At 36.6% G+C, this 20,907-nt stretch overlaps 1 protein-coding gene across 2 annotated transcripts in view; it reads right to left on the bottom strand.

Moving 5' to 3' along the window:
• The window catches only part of SLC18A1 (solute carrier family 18 member A1), a 29,401-nt gene extending 16,614 nt beyond the window's left edge, over positions 1-12,787 (bottom strand). The window contains exons 1-6 of one of the 2 annotated variants that reach the window (XM_044660827.1): positions 12,776-12,787; positions 10,633-10,747; positions 9,448-9,811; positions 8,638-8,696; positions 1,250-1,333; positions 504-596 (exon numbers count right to left, since the gene is read on the bottom strand). In XM_044660827.1, coding sequence (XP_044516762.1) covers positions 504-596; positions 1,250-1,333; positions 8,638-8,696; positions 9,448-9,811; positions 10,633-10,747; positions 12,776-12,787 — 727 coding nt within the window. Of the gene's footprint in view, positions 1-503; positions 597-1,249; positions 1,334-8,637; positions 8,697-9,447; positions 9,812-10,632; positions 10,748-12,775 lie in introns of those variants that run through there. The other variant, XM_044660828.1, reaches the window with a different exon arrangement.
• Between the last annotated feature and the right edge of the window lie 8,120 nt (positions 12,788-20,907).

Here is a 20,907-nt window from a genome sequence, read left to right as displayed (position 1 = left end):
AGTGGAACTGTTTAAAGTGGAATAGAAAATATTTCTCATAAGAAGGGCTAATGCTTTTATTCTCAACATTTTGACTGGATTGGATTGTCTACAGTGAAATTAATGAAGTGGGAACATATAGAATTATTATAGTTATTTAGGCAATTCAGGAAAAATTCTAGTACTTAAAATTTTTCCAGGTTCTATATTTAGAATCCAGAAGACAATATTTTGACCACATCTGATAGTTCATAAAATATTACACTTTTGAAAAAAATTTTAATAAATCCATTTGTTTGTTCTCATGTTAAAAAAATAATTCTATTCTGCTTTTTTATAACTGGGAAGACTAATTCAAATATTATTGGGTAAGGGGAAGACTACTGCTTCTACCTTACCTACCCATCCCAAGCCTGACAAGCCCTCACCTGGAGTAAGTATGAAAATAACTCAATCAATGTATCCCCAGGTCCCAACTAGGCATAAACTTTCTGATCAACATTTGGAAATAAAGAGGTATTTACCCAACACTCCCAAAGCCAGACCACCCAAGGCAATGCCCATAGCACTCCCTCTCTCATAATCATCTGTGTATACACTGGCCAGCATTCCAAGTCCTGAAGATAAAGAAACAAAAAGGATAAGAGAGCAGGTTCCTAGCACCTGGGAAGTTGTGGGGCAAGGGAAGTTATAGGGAGAGAACCACAGAGGAAGGGGATATTGAAAGTTGAAATGCTAAAGTGGATGGGTTGGAGAAGGACAAGAGAAGATTAGGTCTGATGAAAGTGAATTTCATGATCTTGCCTCAAGTTAATCCTGAATCAATTAAAAGGATAAAAAAAAAATGGAATTCTAGTATCCCATTCCTGATACCTTCCCCTCAGGTAATACTTTTTTCAGAATCAAGACTTCTTTTGGATTATAGGATTTACAGCTGGCAAGGATCTCAGAAGTCATCTAGCTTCACCACCTCATTTTACAGATGAGGAAGCTCAGGCCCTGGCAGGTCCTGACTCCCCTAGATCACACAGCTAATATATAGCAGAGCCAAAATTAATTCAAAGCTAGGTCTTTTTCCATCTTCAGTCTCTTTTTTATATGAGATTACCAGGAAATATGTGGAGATCCAGGGCTCTCATTTCTATCCTACTGCTGATCTATAGGGATCTGAATTCCATAGTTGGGAAAGGGATGTGAGGGGGAAAAGAGAAGGAGATTATAGGATAAGAAAAAAAGAGAGAGGAAAAGAATACTCAGGGTTAGCATTTACCTGCAACAGATGAAAAAGAGGATCCAATGCCTTGAAGGGTTCGAGCTAAAAAGAGTAGTGTGTAGGTGCCTGAAAAAGCAAACACTGAGCAAAAAAGAAAGATCACCAAGAATGATCAAATCAGCAAATGGATCCAAGTCCTTGAGCCATTAGAAGAACAATCACTACATCACACGGCCTTCATTCCCATCCTTGGTCTATAATGGAAGAGCTTTTATCAAGGTTAGACCAAAGGAGATTTTTTTTTTTTTATGTGAGCAGCCCTGTGCCATAAACTGTAAGTAATACAGGACAGATCAGGAACATGGGAAGTTTCCATCCTAACGTAGGGGAGAATTATTCACGTGAAAAAATTCTAGAACAAAGTAGGATGATGGGTTATCTTATGTGTTACATATAATAAGACACCATGACCATGACCTGTCTAGCCTATGTTTAATTCTTCCTGTCAAAGAGGAACCAATTAAAAGAGCACTGATTGTGAAATCAGAAGATCTGAATTAAAATTCCAGCTTTATCATTTAATAATTATGTAACTTTTCTGGCTCAGTTTCTTTTTCACTAAAAAATAAAATAAAATAAAATAACTCTTACTTTCAATCTCAGCATCAATGCTAAGACAGAAGAGTGGCTAGGCCATTGGGGTTAAATGACTTGCTCAGGGTCACACAGGTAGGAAGTGTCTGAGGTCAGATTTGAGCCCAAATACTCCTTATTCCAGGCGTGGCACTTAATCTACTATGCTACCTCACTGGTCCAAGCTTTGGTTTCTTCATCTATAAAATGGAAATAACTTCTTATTTTTTTTACCTCCACAAAGTTATGAAGATGAAATGAACTCAAAATCTCTTGGTAACTAAAATGGCTACAGAAATAAGGATCATATAAAAGAATACTCTAAACCACTGACGCAAAGAAAAGTGAATAAAATTATTTATTAAAATAAAATTTCCTAAAATTTTAATATATAAATTTTATTAAAATAAATTTCTAAAAATTAAAATTAAAAACCTGTGATTTTACTTCATACTCAGCAAATTAACAAAGAAAAGAAGAGATAGGAATAGCCCCTGATTGAGGGCTTGTGACTTATGAGAACTGAGGTATTATTAGCACACCTGTGTAAAAGCCTGCCTTCTTGGGGAGATGGGGGAAGGGGGAATTTTTTTTTTTTTTAGTTTATTAATTTCTTTGTTGAATAAAGAAGTAGGACTGATGATAATCCTATCAAAAGGAAAGAAAACAACATTGATAAATCATTTAAACTTCAAATAAGAAGATAAAAGAAAATGCTAAATGGGACCCAGATAAGCAAAGTAGTGTTGGAACTATCATGTTAAATTTGAAATATATACATTTGAAAAGCTGCATGTAATGGAGATTCATAATTTCACCTGTGGTCCTTTTTTCTGTTTTTTTTTTTTAATGTGGAAATATTTGTTTTTGTTAATGCTTATCAAGTTCATAGTAATAAAGGAGAAATTTTTAAAAAACTATTCTGGAAATTTGGAATTATGAAAATAAAATAAATCATGTGATTATAACCCTTGACCCAGAGATTTTACTGTTATGTATATATCTAAAAGGTAGCTGACAAAAAAGAAAATCCACATATACACCAAAAAATTTAAAACAGTACTTTTTATGGTAGTAAAGAAATCGAATTAAAAATAATAGTTATTAATTGGAAAATGGCTAAACAAATTATAGAACATGATTCCAAAGGACTAAAAAATGAAATGGACCGATCACCTTCTGATAGAGGGGTGAACTCAGAGTGCAAAATGAGTCGATTTTCTTGTTTTGAACATGATCAATGAGGAAATCTCTTTTATTTGCCTATAGATGTTTGTAATGTATTTTGTTTTCAATTAGGAGCACAGCTGGGGGGAGTGTAGGTTTTTGCTAATGAAAAAAATGAAATACAATTTTAAAAACAATTGTGATATATCAGTGTAATGGGATAATAAACATAATGAAAATAGAGAATTATGGAAAGACATGTAAAATGAAATAAGCAGATTTAGGAAAACAATGTACACAACTACAACAATGTAAATAGAAAGAACAACCACCATAAAACAATTGAAACTGAAAGTTGTGACTTTATAAAGAATAAATTTGTTCCCAAAGATGAGATATGAGAAGTAGCCTTTCCCTGATCCTTTTCAGAGGTGGAGGTCCATTGGTATTCTTATTATTAAATTATTAATAATTTGTAATATTTTATACTATATAATAATTTAATTAGTTAATAAATGTCATTATAAAATAGAGAATTTTTTTCTAGTTTTATTTAAATTTGTTTCCTCTTCTTACAAAATAAAACCAACTTAATTATAACAGATAGTTCTGTGGGAGGGTAAGGACAGAGGAAATTTAGAAAATAAAAAATTAAATTATATCAATAAAATATATTGAAATGTGTGTGTTTAAACTATTATTATCTCATTTTCATCTTTTTGATGACTTTCATAGAGAAATGGCCTGAAGACATGTTGCCATTCTGTTATTCTTCTTTTTCTTTTTCTTCTTTTTTTAATCCACACCTTCTGCCTTAGGGTTGATACAAGCATTGGTTTTAAGCAGAAGAGCAAAAAGGGCTTAGCTTAGTCAGTTGGAGTTAAGTGATCTGCCCAGTTACACAACTAGGAAGTCTGAGGCCAAGTTTGAACACCCGGCCTCCTGTGTCCAGGCCTGCACTCTATATACTAAGCCACCTAGCTGCCCCTACTACTATTCTTTTACAACTAAATGCTGTATGCACAGGGGGATCAAATGTAATTGAATGAGATTATTGGGGTGTACATTTTTTTTTGTAAACTCACATAATGCATCTTCTGATAGTCTGACAGGGATGACATATGCCTCATCCTATTCCAATATGGTTTTAATTTCTTTAGCAAGGTCTATATATTCGAGATATTTTCATTCCATGGAGTTTGGAGTACTTAGCATGGTGACAGCTGTTAAAAATGGTCTTAGTTTTTTATGGATTGGTATTATGCCTGAATAGTTACAGACAACAGTTTTATCTATAATAGTGATATGGTTCCTGTACAATTTATTGAATTCCCAAAGATATTTGGAGGTTTGTATTTGTAGTGAGGGCATTTGATGTCTAATAACTTACAGAGGATAGCAAATTTCTGGTGTATAATTCTAGCCATCTGATCCTATTTTTCTAGATATCCGGTAGATACAAAATATTCATGACCTGCTGTGGCCCAGTGCCCATCATTTCATTGTACAATCTTCATCAAGTAACAAGTCTGGGTCCCATGAGGATATCAGTTTTTCGGTTTCTGGTGGCAATGACACAATCTTAAATCACTCTCATAAACCCTTCCATTTCCATAAACAAATCTGCATGGCTAAGCCATTTGACTTAAGCTTCTTTGTCAACAACTTAGTGTTTGAGTTTATGTGGATGTCATCTGTGGAGTAGTTTGTAGTTTTGATCTGGGATCTTAGCTATTTCATACGCATCTAGAGATTAACTGCTTTCAATTTTATTTGAATGTGAGCTCATTTAGAGCAAAGACTGAGGTTTTGCCTTTGCCAACCAAGGAATCAGCCTTGAGTCAATCTCAACCCTCAAATCCAATCTGTTGGCAAGTGCTTCAATTCTACCTTCTCTTATATATTTCTCTTATACTTCTCCTTCTGTGCTCTGGCACTGCCACAACCCTGGGGAAGGCCCTTAATCATGTCCTACTTGGACTATTGTTATTTTCTACCTCAAGCATTTCTTCACTCTAGTCCATCATCTACTCAGCTATCAAAATGATCTTCCCTAAACCATGAGTATGATCATGTTACGCTCCCACCCACCCACCCAGTGCTCTAGTTGCTCCCTATTTATTACCTCAAAGATTGAATACAAGAGCCTTTATTTAGTTTTTAAAGCTCTTCATAATCTCCCTTTCCAGGCTTCTTATACCTTACTTCACTTTACTTACTCTTTGATCTGTTGACACTAGCCTTCTTGCTATTCCTCTAGAAAGGCTTTCCATCTCCTGACTCTGGGCATTTTCATTGGCTGTTCCTGAAAGAATGGAATTCTCTAGCTCATTGTTTCTATCCCCCTTCTTTCCCCAGCTTCCTTCATTTCTCAGCTAAAATCTCACTTTTATCAAGAATCCTTACCCTGTCCTTTTTAATGCTAGTGCCTTCCTTTGAGATCATCTCCAATTTCTTCAGGATAGATTTTGTTTGTACATAATTGCTTACATGCTGCCTTCCCCATTGAACTATGAGATCCTTGAGAACAGGGACTATTTTTTGCCTTTCTTTATATTTCTAGCACTTAGCAGTGCCTGCACATAGTAGGTCAATATTTGATAATTTAATTTCCCAGGTTTTTTGTATCCCAAATGCTTAGTACAGTGCTTGGCATGCAGTAAGTTCTTAAATGTTATTGTCTGATGATTGATATTAAACAAATACTTATTTTTAACCATTATTATTACTTAGTGAAATTAGGTCTACTTGTTCCCTGAGTATTTTTGTACACTTTTAATCTATCTCTTCACTGTGCTTAACTTATTCATTATTACTACTATTATTATTATTATAGAAATTACTTCAAGCCTAAGCATCATCATAGCTTTAGTTCTTTTAGTCACTCACATCCTTGTCCTTCCTTGAATGTCCTGTTCCCCTTCTCTACCCATTTCAAATCTTATTCATCCTTTAAGGCTCAGATTAAGTTGTATCTTCTATGTGAAAATTTCCCTTAACCTTATTCATTTCACTGTTATCACTTAACATCTAGCAAAGTTGTCAGCCCAACTGCCTCCTGGGAAATGAATCTTTTTACAGTCTCCAAGTCTATCTCTTTGCTCAGACTAAACATGTTAATGCATTGAAAAATCAAAGAAAGAAAGAACTTCAGAGATCAATAGTACAAATAAGTAGCCTTTGCTACTCTTCTGTCTTGGAACTGATACTAAGACAGAAGGTAAGAGTTTAAAACACACACATACACACACACACACACACACATGCACACACACACACATACAAACCCACAAAAAAATAAGAGCTCCAAACTCAAAATAAAAACACCATTTGAATCTGAGATTTAATAATACATTTTTTTCTCTATAGTAAGTAGCATGGTTTTGAGAGCACAGTAGATGCTAGATGAAATCAACAAATATTGATTAAACATCTAGTATGCAGAGTAAAAAAGGCCTCCTGGTATAGGAGATGGTGGCCAGTCTTGGTGTTAAGAAGACCTGACTGAGTTTGAGTTCAACTTCTGACACATATTGACTGTTTAGACATGGTTAAATTAGCTTTTCAGTGCCTCAGTTAAAGGTCTAAGACTATAAATTATGGGTGACATCAATTTGTATTAACAAAAGTAATTTCTACATTAGGAGAGCCCATGCCAATGAAATTACAGGTCAAGCAAGAAAGAAAGAAAGAAAGAAAGAAAGAAAGAAAGAAAGAAAGAAAGGAAGGAAGAAAGAAAGAAAGAAAGAAAGAAAAGAAAGAAAGAAAAGAAAGGAGGTAAATAAACATAGGGTTAGGTGGTAGGTATACAAAGATGTAAAAATGGTAAAGTGCTCCTCCACACATAATAGGTGAACAATAAGTGTCTGTGAAAGTTGATTATTGAGAGGGTAAAAAAGGAAAATGGGGAAAAAAACTTTAGGAAACTGAGACAGGAAAAAGAGAAAGGAGAAAGTGGATTAGGTGTAGAGAATTCTTATAAAGGTATTTACATGCATTATTTCCTTTAATCCTTAATATAATCCTGTGTTGTACTCTTATTATTATTAACTCTATTATGCATATCAGAAAACAGACTCACGAAGGCTACAAGACTTGCCCAGGGTTGCTCAACTGGGAAGCATATAAGATAGGATCCAAACCCAGGTTTTTCTGGGCTCCAAACCCAGCTTTCAATTCGCTACACCTTATTTGCTTTTTGAGCTTATAAGCAACCATCATAATTGCCCTTTAATAGCACCTGTTTCACAGTTTGGCTGGTCACAAATTAATCTCCTAGACTGATACACTGTGGTAAAATTGAATGTAATAGACTTCTGTACTGGCAGCAATGCAATGACCCAGGACAATTCTGAGGGATTTATGGAAAAGAACGCTACCCACATTCAGAGGAAGAACTGCAGGAGAGGAAACACAGAAGAAAAACAACTGCTTGAACACATGGGTTGAGGCAGACATGATTGGGGATGTAGACACTAAATGACCACACCAATGCAACTATCAATAATATGGAAATAGTCTTGACTGATCACACAGGTTAAAACCAGTGGAAATGCGCATTGGATATAGGGGGGGAGGAGGGAATAAAGGGGGAAGATGAAGGGGAAAGTAAAAACAGGAATCATGAAACCATGGAAAATTTTTCTAAAAAAATAAAATATTTAAATCTGGAGAAAAAAAAACACAAACAAATTAATCTCCCAGGGAGCAGCTAAATGGCTCAGTAGATGGAAAACCACTCAATGGAAGACTGAGATGGGAAATCCTGGGTTCAAATCTGGCCTCAGACACTTTCTAGCTGTGTGACCCTGGGTAAGTCACCTAACCCCCTTTGCCTAGCCCTTACCTACTCTTATGCCATAGAACTAATATACAGTAGTGATCCTAAGATGGAAGGATAAGTGTTTTTTAAAAAATCAATCACCCAGTCTTTGATCCTTGGTATTATTTTCATTTCATTATTTGTTTTCCTTAAATCTCCCTTTTATTAGAAATACAACATTTGTTTCTAAGAGGTTATTTGTCTCTCTCTTTCACTTTTTATAATACTTCAATTGCCTATGACTTTTTCAATTTTATCCTGGCTGTTGGTTGACTCTCTGGAAATTTACCATTAGCTATAATTGCATTCTCTGTTCATCAACCTTCACTTTAAGTATCAATTTGTAACTTGTCCTTTCCAAAGACATAATATTCTTATGCTATCCCTGCCCGAGGCATTATATAGATAGAGAGATATGAGCACACACAGACAGCTGACTACATATGTTCCACATTTCAAAAGTAATCATGATTTCCCAAGTCAGAGATAATGGAGTTCCAGTTGTCCCTCCCTACTTTCCATCTTTTCATTCCCACTTGCCATCCCCACTGTGTCTCTCCTTTGTTCCGGGGTTGGGCTACTCTTCCCAAATTCCAATAATGCTACATTGCCAAAATGGGTGTACAGAAGTGGCAAACCTTTGCTTTTCTCTTCCTGCCCCTTCCCTGCCTCATCTCCCACCAAGCAAAAAGTTCAGATATATATTCAAGGACCTCAACTTAAAATTCCTGATTCTGTTTTGCAATAATTAGACCCTGCCTTATTATTTGGGGTTCACAAAATAGAACTGAAGGTTGCCAGAGAAGAGATGGCCAGGACTTACTGACTGTAGAGAGAAACATGATGACAAAGCCAGCAAACATAGGAATATGATAGCCAATCCTAAGAGGGAAGCAAAAACAGTAATTTCATGTTGGAGCGAGTTTGCATATGTTATAGGTACATACATGCATGCAAACACATACATCTAAAATCAAAAAGAGTAAGTATGATGACAGTGAGGGAAGTATTTGTACTTGTATGGCAATTTAGCAAAATTTGGTCATGGATCTAGATTCATGTACTAGATAGTCTCCCACACACATACACAAATGGACGTGCTAATCCTTCCTGTAACATGAATGCATGGAATGTATGGAAAAGTGCATAGAGAACATCCTCAGATTTTGTAATTTCTCTCCCCCAGAAAGGAGAGCATGACAAGATGGCACATATATACATACACGCATGTACATGTACAGGTATACACATATCTGTCTGTGTGTATATACATGTATGTGTATTTATAAATGTAGCACTTAATGGAAATCATGACAGTGAAATCCCTTCTATTCCCAACTCCTTGTTGTTTAAAGGTCCCACTTGACATGGTTCAGACCAGATTAAGAGTTTGGAAGGCATAAAGCCACTGGATACTGCAAGCAGATCTTCGTTTCAGGCTTAAAACTTAAATATTTCATTTCATTATTATAATTATTCAAAAGTTCTCTTTGCTCCCTAGGATCAGAAATGCTAAAGTTCCCCAAATTCTCCCTCTAACTTATTTAAAAAAAGTCTCAATAGAAATAAATGATATCTATTTCCTGTCTGAGTTCCCAACCACTTTGGGATGTTGCATTCCCCATTAAAATACCTGTTTGTGAGGATCCCCACAAATGGGTTGACCAGAAGTTGCATTATGGCTTTTGAGGCAAAAAGGAGTCCAACTCGTAGATTCTCCTCCTCCAGGAACTCGGTACCTTGCAGACAATTGTTCCTAGGGGCAACGCTAGGTCTAATGACTTGTGGAGGTAGGGTGCCAAAGGTACCATTTATCCTTTCCTTTCCTTTGTGTGTGCTTTCTTCAATCACCACAGTAGTATTATCAAAGTAGGAAAAGATGGAGGAAAAGTCTGCATTTCGGAGAATCTCTGGAACACTTCTGCCAAAGGGAAAACTTTCTGACACGTTGGTACCTTTGAATTCAGTTGCATAAAGGAAGGTTGGTATGATGGGCACTAGAACACAAGTAAGGACAAATAGTAGGTGACAGGGTAGGTGACAGATGACAGGATAGGTTGTGATTCTGCCACTATCTGACATACATGAAAAGCTGTAAGAGAGGGCTACTTGTGTATATAAAGTAGGCCAACATGATGAGATTTGAAAGGGTGCCTGCAACAAAATCTGCCTACCTGAAAATATTCTGGCTCCCGTTGTGCCTAAAAACATTCACCTTTAGAGTTGCTCCTTCGGACTTAGATAAGATGTTTTGATAAAATGTCCAGGAGACCACTGTCAAAAAGTATGTTACCCAGAAATGACAACATATTAGCATTTCTTATTTCATGGAAGGTAGATTATTTGGTTATAATCTGGAGTGGGGAAACAAAGCTAGTCAAATGAATTTGTTGGAATATCATCTGGGAAAATCCATAGAGTAGGATAGATAATCTCTGATAGAAGCCCATATTTAGAAGTTAGAGGCAGCTGGGGGATGGGGAAAGGAGAGAGTATAAACCTACAGGATACTTTGCGAGAATGATCAAGGAGGAATAAAAGGATGGGAATGGAGTTATTGGTGAACTTCACAATTTTGCCTAGTCCCGGGTTTTTCTTTAACCCTCATCTTTCTGTTCTCTGAAGTTCCCTTGACACCCATCTACCCTTTTGCTGACTGCCTCCACTTGGCATGCTTAAAAAGCACCAGTCTTCATCCTTCCCTCTTAAACCACAGCAACCTCTGGACCAGTATTCCTGTGGTGAGAGAAGTGACCAACATAGATAGATGAGATAACAGAACAACTTCATCCTGCCCACAGATGACCCCAGAACATACCCACCACAGTCAGTAACATGTTGTCCAGAAGGAGTGCCACAAATACCACCACCAAAACCAGTTTTCGAGACTCTCTCCCCTCTCTCAGCCATCGGCAAGAAAAACAGAAGATAGCCTAGAACATGGTAGAAAGTCGAATCTGTTGTTGGCTCCCCTGCCCAACCCTGACACCAGAACCTAATTAATTCTATCACAATTACATGTCTCCCATTTCCTTCGTGAGAATGGGAAGAAGCCTACTTCTGCCAAATTTCTCTATTAGATATCTATCCAAAGTGTAATGGATTTCAAGCCCATTAATTTATTTTTATATATTTAACTTTTTTTTTAAACCCTTATCTTCTGTGTATTGTCTCATAGGTGGAAGATTGGTAAGGGTGGGCAATGGGGGTCAAGTGACTTGCCCAGGGTCACACAGCTGGGAAGTGGCTGAGGCCGGGTTTGAACCTAGGACCTCCTGTCTCTAGGCCTGACTCTCACTCCACTGAGCTACCCAGCTGCCCCTTATATTTAACTTTAAAATATTTAATTCATCTAACTTTGAGTTTGTTTCTACAAATTCTCCTTAATAATTGCCATTTGTTCTTCTTGGATCTCAGAGCCCATCTTGGTAAGCAATGGACTAATCCTCATACTAAGGAGAATGAGAGATCAAAATCAATTACAAATTAGTTCACAAAATTCATCAAAGCTTTGGAGAGGATCTCAGCAGTCATCAAATTTAATACATCCTTCTCCACTTCTGCTCTACCAGTGAGAAAGCTAAGAACAAAAGAAGGGAAATGATTTACCCAAGGTCATATAGCTACTTAATAGCAGAGTTAGAACAAACTCAAGGCTTCTATATCTCAGATCAATTCCCTTTTCACTAGATCCTGGTGCTTTTTTACTTGGTAGAAGGAGAGCTACAAGCAGAGGCTAAGAATCATCAGACCTTTCTGAGATAGAGTCTATTACTTGATGTAACTAAAATACAGAATCTTAAGGTCAGCTTAATTTTTTTTTAAAGATTTCATGTCATTATCCTATCCTGATTCACAATCATACATTAAATAGTTGCTGATTCAATAGTTTCTGGGAGCAAATTTCATATTCCTATGAGTCTTTTTACTTTAATGACTCAGGTAGCCTGCAAGAAACAATTTTAAAATGAAAATAAGATCAGTTAGGTTTTGTCAGGGACAGATAATGATTATTTGTTTGGGCAAAGATCCAAATGAATAAGGCAACCTCAAACCTGCCCTAAGGCAACTAGCTGGTCAGTGGATAGAGTGCCAGACCTGGAGGCAGGAGGACCTGGGTTCAAATTTGATCTGACACTTCCTTGCTATGTGACCCTGGGAAAATCACTTCACCCCAATTGCCTAGCCCTTGCCCTTCTGTCTTGGAGTTGTTACTAAGACAGAAAGTAAGTAGTTAAACAAAAAAAAAAGAATTGCCCTGAGATCCAAACAATAATTTGTTTTCCTCAAATGTAAGTAAATATGGTCTGTTCTAAGAAAATGACAGAAAAGTGAAACATTCCTAAAACTGTAGAATACCCCCTGGATCAATTGGTTTACAATTGATTGAGGCAGGATCATAGATTTAGAGCTAGAGGCAATCTTAGAAGACATCTAGTCCAACCTTTTAATTTAAGAGATGAAGTAACTTAGTCTCAGAATTAGTGACTTATCTGTGGTCATTCAGCTAATAGCCAACAAGGAAAAGATATGAACATGAGGCTTCCTGACTTCAAGTTCAACAGTTTATCTACTATTTGACAATAACAGCCTTAACTTCTATGCTAGAACCAGAATCCTTTCCCCAATAAAAAATAAAGTTAAACGAATAAATAACTTTTTGCAGAGAACTTCATGAATTTAGTTATGATTCTCATTCATATGCAGAGATCAGGATTCAGAAAAGCTGCCCAAGAGATACAAAATAAAACGGAGGCACAAAGAGACAAAGACAGAGATATAGAGACCAAGAAAAGAGAAAAGGGCGAGAGTGAGATGAGAAATACCCAGAAAATAGGGGACAAGGGTAAAGTAGGGAGTAAGTAAAATAACAACATAGATTTTAAGTAAAATTCTTCTCCTCTATTGGATAGGAATCACAAACAAGGATAGCATTATGTACAAAAGAATAAAACTCTTACCTGAAAGCACATTGTAACATGAAGTACTAACTGTTAATTGCAGAAACTCTGTTCTATGAAACTGGCAGTATGGGTGGATTTATTATTGCCTTTTAGTTGACAGTGAGTATCCTTTCCCACAAAGAATTAATTGGAGCCTCCAACAGGTTCCCTTTAGACATTCATCATCCTACGTCAGAGGCAGGAAGGCAGGACCAGGGAAGAGGGGGGAAAAGAAGGAGTGATTATACTAAGCAAAGATACACTGACTCTCAGCTGGCTTTCATCAATGCTTATCTCTCATCAGACTGTATTGCCCAAGTCTCTTTCTATATAGGTTTTTAGAACAGATGATATGTTTTGGAGGCCTAACTGCCCTTACAAAGCAGTTACTGAACCACTTGGTGAAAATGAAGCTTGAGAGTTGTGCAGAAGAATAATTGCTTGCCAACAATTAGCTCTTTAAAAAAAAACCAACGCTATTTATCTATTTGTTTATTACATTAAAGTTCCCAGGTTCTCCTTCCTTCTATCCCCTCCCCCATAAGAGAAAGTTTCATTTGCCCCCCTAAATGTATATAAAAAGCCATATCTTTCTGTTTGTATTTAACAATTTTTTCTCTGGAGGTAGACATACAAAAGTTATTCTTCAAACAATATCTCTGTTGCCACATATGATGTTATCTTGGCTCTATTCATTTCACTCCATAATTTCATGTAGCTCTTTCCATGTTTTCTTTTAAGTTAATCATTTCATATAGCACAGTAGTATTCCATCAAAACCTTGGACCACAATTTTATTTAGCCATTCCCCAATTGATAAGCATCCCCTCAATTTCTAGTTCTTTGCCACCACAAAGAGAGCTGCTATAAATATGTAGATTTAAAATATCTGAGTGGAATATGATTTACAAAATCCCAGAGCTGGAGAAGATCTTGGAAATCATCTAGTCCAAATTGTATTTGCACAGAAATCCCTCTTGCATTGTCTTACAAGTGGTCATCCAACCTCAGTTTGAAGATCTCAAGTGATAGAAAACTCACTCTTCCAAAGGTATTATTGGACTTAAAACACCTCTAATTGCATGGACACATTCCCTTCTGTTGTGCCCAACTCTACCTCTGTAACTTTCATGACTGCACACAGTTCTGCCCTCTGAGGCCAAATGAATAAGTCTATTGCTGTTTCTACACAAGAGCCCTTCAAATATTTAGAGACAGTTATATTTCTTTTGTCTTTTCTTAACAAATATTCCCAGCTCAATCCCTAGTCAACTTCACAGAATTGAAGAAAATAGAACTTTGAAAATAATATACACACACTTCGATAGAGGAAATGGCAACAACACTAAAACTCGGATTAACTGCAATGGACAGTCATGGTTCTGAAGCACAAAGGCTTTAAGACATTCTTGGTAGAGGAATGGAGAACTGAAGGGAAAGAACATTATAGGAACTGTCTGACTTGATCCCTTTCTTGTCCTATCATACCAGTGGTTCCCAAACTTTTTTGGCCTACTGCCCCCTTTCCAAAAAAACTATTACTTAGCTCCCTGGAAATTATTTTTTTTTTAATTTTAATAGCAATTAATAGGAAAGATAAATGCACCTTGTGGCCATCACTGTTCTCCTGGATCACTGCAGCACCCACCAGGGGGCGGTGGCGCCCACTTTGGTAATCACTGTATTATACTAACTTTTCCTTTGTCACAGTAGAAGGTTCAATGTGATATGGAAATGTAAGGTGTATTTTTTTTCAATGTCATGTCTTTTTTTTTTAAGACTTCAAATAAAAAAGGGGATGGGGGAAGGATACAGCTCACAGTAGCATCTGCAAGTATTTCTGTGATTTCAGATATCAATAGTTCCTTCATTCAATGAGTAATAATTAAGCCTGTAGGTGCTTAACAAAGCAACTGAGCAGCTGATAGCATAGAGAACAGGGAGTAGTTGGCATAAAGTCAGAAAGACCTGGGTTCAAATTTAGCATTAGATACTTCCTAGGTGTGATTGTGGACAAACCACTTAATCTGGCTGCCTCAGTATCCTTAACTAAAAAAATAGAAATAATAAAGGCACCTACCTCACAAGGTTGCTGGGAGGATCGAGTGAAATAATATTAAATGAGATCATATTTGTAAAGCACTTAGCACAGTGCCTGGCTCAGTGTAGAAGTCTTAACAAATGCTTATTCCCTCACTCTCCTATGTGCCAAGGTCTCTGTGCTAGGCATCAGGCATAAAAACACAAATGAAATGGCCTCCACTCTCCAACTCTCTAGGAGTTTACATTGTACTGGAGGGGAAAGATGTTGGTAGATGAATGAATAAAACATTTTTTAAGCACTTACTACATGCAAAGTATTGGGATAAGCACTGGAGACACAAATAGAAAAGTCAGCTATTCCCTGCTCTAAAGGAGATCACATTCTAACAGGGAGACAACACAAGGAAGGTTTCAGCTACAAGTTGGACAGAAGAGCCTCATTCTCCTTAAGGTGCAGCAGGCAAAGGAAGGCAACGTTGTTGCTTTGTCCATTGGTCCTGTTTGGGTTTTTTTTGACAAAGATATTAGAATGACTTGCCATTTACTTGCCCAGTTCATTTTATAGAAGAAACTGAAGCAACAGGCTTGTGACTTTCCCAGGGTCACACAGCTAGTAAGTATCTAATGTCTTTTCTTTAATGTTATTTTTTGAATCATGTCCGTTTTAATGCATGCAGATGAACACAAACTAGAAACAATCTGAATAAATAATAACGCTGGGGAAGCGGAGAGTGCTAGCAAAATAGAGGGCTTTTTAAAGGAAGAGACCTGGATGGAGGTTTAAAAAAAGCTTAGGAGATAGAGGTGGAGAGGGAGTGCATTCCACATTTTGAGAATGAATTTCTGAATAGTTCTTACTCTTATTCCGTAGTTCTTACTTTGAGCTCAAAGTTAGCTTCAACACATTTTTTAAATTATATTTTTATTTTAAATATTTTCCCATAATTACATGTTTCATGTTCTTTATCAACACATATTGAAACATTTGCCTGGCTAAGGATGAAGAACAAAGGATTCTAGTCCTGAGAGATGACGTTCAGATGTTCAGTTAACAGTCCTCCACATAGGTGGAGTGTTTGGATGCCTGAGTGGCTGAGGTGATTCATACGGTATTCTGAGATGAGTCTCTTCCTCCCAAGCCTGGCAACATGTCCGAGCCGATCACGCTCACTTCTAGCTATAATTGAGAACTCTCTGCCAAGCCTTGCTCAGTGAATGACTATCTTTTTTAGATCAGGAGTTACTCTGTAGCTTCTTATTACTTCCTGCTGCTGCTAGTCAAATATTTAGCCAGCTGCTCAGATTTCCCTGTAATATCAACAAGCAGATGTCCATGTCCCAGCCTCAATGGATGTGGGGAACAAAAGACAGCTTCCTTCTTTCACCACTGGAAAGAGGATTGGGGTGATGTGACATCGTGTGGCACTGACATCATGGATGCGGATCTATATCAGAAGAGGAAGGGGGATCCAGGAGGTGAAATGAGTACTTCAGAGCAAATTGAATGGAATTTATTAGAGTAATCTGGGATTTTTCTGTCTGGGTAGGACAACTGATAGATTAAAAATATAACAAAATAGCGGCAGCTGGGTGGCTCAGTGGATTGAGAACCAGGTCTAGAGATGAGAGGTCCTGGGTTCCAATTTGGCCTCAGACGCTTTCTAGCTGTGTTACTCTAGTTAAGTCACTTGACCCCCATTGCCTAGCCCTTATCTCTCTTCTGCCTTGGAACCAAAACACAGTGTTGATTTTAAGATGGAAGGTAAGGGTTTTAATACATATACCTATACATAGGTATATGTATGTATATATGTGTGCATATGTATATATAACAAAGCAACTAATTCCAATTTTTATATTATTCAAAATAATAGTTAAAAGAGTCCTTGACAAATTCCTTATATGAAACAAGTGTGGTGCTGATACCAAAACCAGGAAGAACAAAAACAGGAAAAGTTATAGACCAATTTCTTTAATGAATATGGTTGCAAAAATCCTAAATAAAATACTAGTTAGAATATCATAGCAATATATCACAAAGATTATACATTGTGACCAAGCAGAATTTATACCAGGAATGCAGGGAGGATTCAATGTAAGGAAAATTATCATCATTGATAATAACAATAACAAAAGTAACACGAATCATATGATTATATAATGGACACTGAAAAAACTTTTGACAAGATACAACACCCATTCCCATTAAAAATACTAGAAAGCATAGGTAAAAATTTATTGTTTTAAAATGAAAAGTGTCTACCTAAAGCCATCAGCAAGAATTATTTGTAACAGGGACAAATTAGAAGCCTTCACAGTAAGATTAGAATTGAAATAAGAATGCCCATTATCATTAATATTATATTAGAATGCTAGCCATAGCAATAAAAGAAGAAAAAGAAATAGAAGGAATCAGAATGGGCAAAGAGTTAATAAATCTATTTCTTTTTTGCAGATGATATGATGATTATAGTTGGGAAATCCTAAAAATAGGACTAGATAGTTAGTTGAAACTATCAATAATTTTAGTGATGTAGCAGGATACAAAATAAACGCACATAAATCATCAGTATTTCTCCATATCACTGACAAAGACCTGTAAGAAGAGATATAAAGAAACAGGCCATTGAAAATAACCATAGACAGAATAATAACTATAGACCTGCCAAAACAAACCTAGGAACTATATGATCATAATCATAAAACAATTTTTTACACAAATAAAGTCAGGTTTAAATAATTGGAGAAATATTAATTGTTCGTGGGTAGACAGAGCCAACCTAATTAAAATGACAATCTTATCTAAACTAAACTACTTATTCAATGCTATTCCGATTAAGTTGCCAAAAAGATTATTTTACTGAGCTAGGAAAAAATAATAAAATTAATTTGGAAGAACAAAAGGTCAAGAACATCAAAGAATTAATGAAAAATCTAAAGGAAGGAGGTCTAAAAATATCAGATTTTAAACTTTATCACCAAAACTATCTGGTACTAAGAAATAGAAAGGTAAATCAGTGGAACAGAAAAGACATACAACAAACAATTGTAAAAGATTATAACAACCTTGAATTTGAAAAAAGTACAGATTCAACTCTGAGGGATAAGAACCCACCCACTATTTCGTAAAAATTGTTGGAAAAAATGCAAAGCAGTTTGGCAGAAATTAGGTATAGACTAATATCTTACATCACTTACTGAGATAAGATCAAAATGGATACGCAACCTAGACATAAAGGGAACTATAAAAGAAATTAGAACAGGGAACAAATTACTTACCAGATTTAGGGATAGAAGGGGAATTTATGAATAAACAAGAGATAGAGAGCATTTTGAGACGTTAAATGAATAATTTTGATTACATTAAATTGAAAAGTTTTGTACAAATAAAATTAATATAGTCACAATTAGAAGGAAAGCAGAAAAGTAGGTGGAAATTTCACAGGTTTCTTAGATAGAGGTCTCATATCTAAAACATATATAGATCTTTTCAAATGTATAAAAATATGAACAGTTCCCCAATTGAGAAATGGTCAAAAGATATGAATAGAAAGTTTTTGGTTGAAGAAATGAAAGCTATATATGGATATATGAAGAAAATGCTTAAAATCATTAACTGATTAGAAAAATGCAAATCAAAACGATTCTGAGATACCATTTCACCTCTATCATATTGTACCAAAATGATAAAAGGGAAAGATCATAAATATTGAAGGGGATATAGAAAAATGGATACACTAATACATTATAGATGGGACAGTGAACTAATTCAACTATTTTGGAGAGCAATCTGGAATTATGCCTACAGATTTATAAAACTGTATACTCATAAACCCAGTAATACCTCTGTTCGATGTTTCCCAAGGAGATCAGGAAAAATGGGGTAAAGAACTTATATGTTATAATAGCAGCTCTTTTCAAGATAGAAAAAAAATTGAGGGGATGTCCATCAATTAGGGAATGGTTAAACAAGTTGTGACATGATGAGTAGGTTAAAAAAACAAACAAACCATAAAAGACCTACATGAAATTTATGAAAAGCAAAACAAGTAGAACCAATAGAACATTATATACAACCACAGAACTAATGTTTAAAGAATAACTTGTAAAATATGAAAGTAAAGGAAAGTGATAAATGTTGAAAAGGATGTGACCAATCAGGATACTAATGCATTGTTGGTGGAGTTGTGAACTTATCCAACCCTTTCTGGAGAGCAATTTGGAACTATGCCCAAAGGGTTATAAAACTCTGCATATCCTTTAATCTTGTAATACCACTACTAGCTCTGTATCCCAAAGAGATTTTTTAAAAAGCAGAAAGGACCTACTTGTATAAAAATATTTATAGGTTCCGGGTTAAGATGGCGGCAGAGTAAGAAGCAGCTCTTAACCTCTCCTGACCGAAACATACCAAACTCCTCAAGGGGACATAAAAACAAGTCCAGACAAACGGAGGAACCCCACAACAGGGCACAGCGTGGAAGGTACATGGAATCGAGACATTTCCAGGCTATAAAGGGGTGAAACAGCTCTCACTAAATCGCGGGCTGAGCAACCACCCCACCCCCACCCCCTCCACACACATCAATAGCGCCGAAGCCAGCTAAAAAGAAATAGAGCAAGTTTGGGGCACCCATCGAGTCATTGGCAGCTCCGGGGCCTGTTCCTGAGAGCAGCAAGATTTAGGACCCCAATAAGCCAAAAAACGCATGCGAAATCTGAGCGCGGGAGCAGAGAGTAGATGCAGGGTGCAGAGCGCGGGCTGAGAGCTCAGGCACTGCGGAGGCGTGGGTGGAGGCAGACACAGCCAGGAACTAAAGCCTGAGTGGGGAACCAGCGTGGACGGGTATACGACTGTGGAAGCAGCGCCCTGAGACTTGTAAAGGAACCTCTGGCAGAGGATCAAGCAAGGGGGTCCACCGTGGGCTTGGACCTTGGAAAAAACCAGAACTCAGACCTCAGGAGCCAATAGACCGCGGACAGACACTGAGAGCGAGGATAAACCTGAGAAGCTGCTGGGCTAATGATGGCTACCCAGTCTCAGGAAGCTCAGAAGAGAAAGAATAACAACAAGAAAAAGAAGTCTTTAACACTCCACAACTTTTACACAGAGAAAATCCAGACAACCAAGCAAACAGAGGAGGAAAACAAACAAGCATCCGGACCCTCCTCAAATAAGGAAAACTCCTCACAAACTATGGAAGAGTTCAAAACTGAGATTCTGAGGAAGATGGAAGAGATCTGGAAAGAAAATAACAGTTTAAAAGGTAAAATCTTGCAATTGGAAAGCGAGGCTCAGAAATCAAATGAACTGATAAGCAAATTGAACCAGATTGAAAAAGAAAACCAAAAGATCATAGCTGAAAACCAGTCTCTAAAGGCTAGAATTGAGCAGTTAGAAGCTAATGATCTCTCAAGACAACAAGAACAAATAAAACAAAGTCAAAAGACTGAAAAAATAGAAGGAAACATGAAATATCTCAATGAGAGAGTGACAGACCAAGAAAACCGGTCTAGAAGAGACAATTTGAGAATAATTGGTCTTCCAGAAAAACCGGAAATTAATAGAAACCTGGACTCCATACTAACAGAAATAATTCAGCAAAATTGCCCTGAAGTCCTACAACAAGAGGGCAATATAGACATTGAAAGGATTCATAGAACACCTGCGGCATTTGATCAAGAAAGGAAAACACCCAGAAATATCATTGCAAAATTCAAGAGTTTCCAAGCAAAAGAAAAAATCTTAAAGGAAGCCAGAAAGAAACAATTCAAATATCAAGGAGCACCAATCAGGATCACACAGGATCTGGCAGCCTCCACACTAAAAGATCGCAAGGCTTGGAATACGATATTCAGAAAGGCAAGAGAGGTGGGCCTGCAACCACGGATCAACTACCCATCAAAATTGACTATATATTTCCAGGGGAAAGTATGGGCATTCAACAAAATTGAAGAATTCCAGGTATTTGCACAGAAAAGACCAGGGCTAAATGGAAAGTTTGATATCCAACCACAAAAATCAAGAGAAACCTGAAAAGGTAAATAAGATACAGAGGGGAAAGAAAGAAAACTTATAATTTTTAAATTTGCCTTTTTAAGGGCCT

Source organism: Gracilinanus agilis, chromosome 2 (assembly GCF_016433145.1).
Source record: "Gracilinanus agilis isolate LMUSP501 chromosome 2, AgileGrace, whole genome shotgun sequence".
NCBI lineage: Eukaryota > Metazoa > Chordata > Mammalia > Didelphimorphia > Didelphidae > Gracilinanus > Gracilinanus agilis.
Note: the sequence above shows the minus strand (reverse complement) of the source record. Positions and strands in the feature narration are given on the sequence as shown.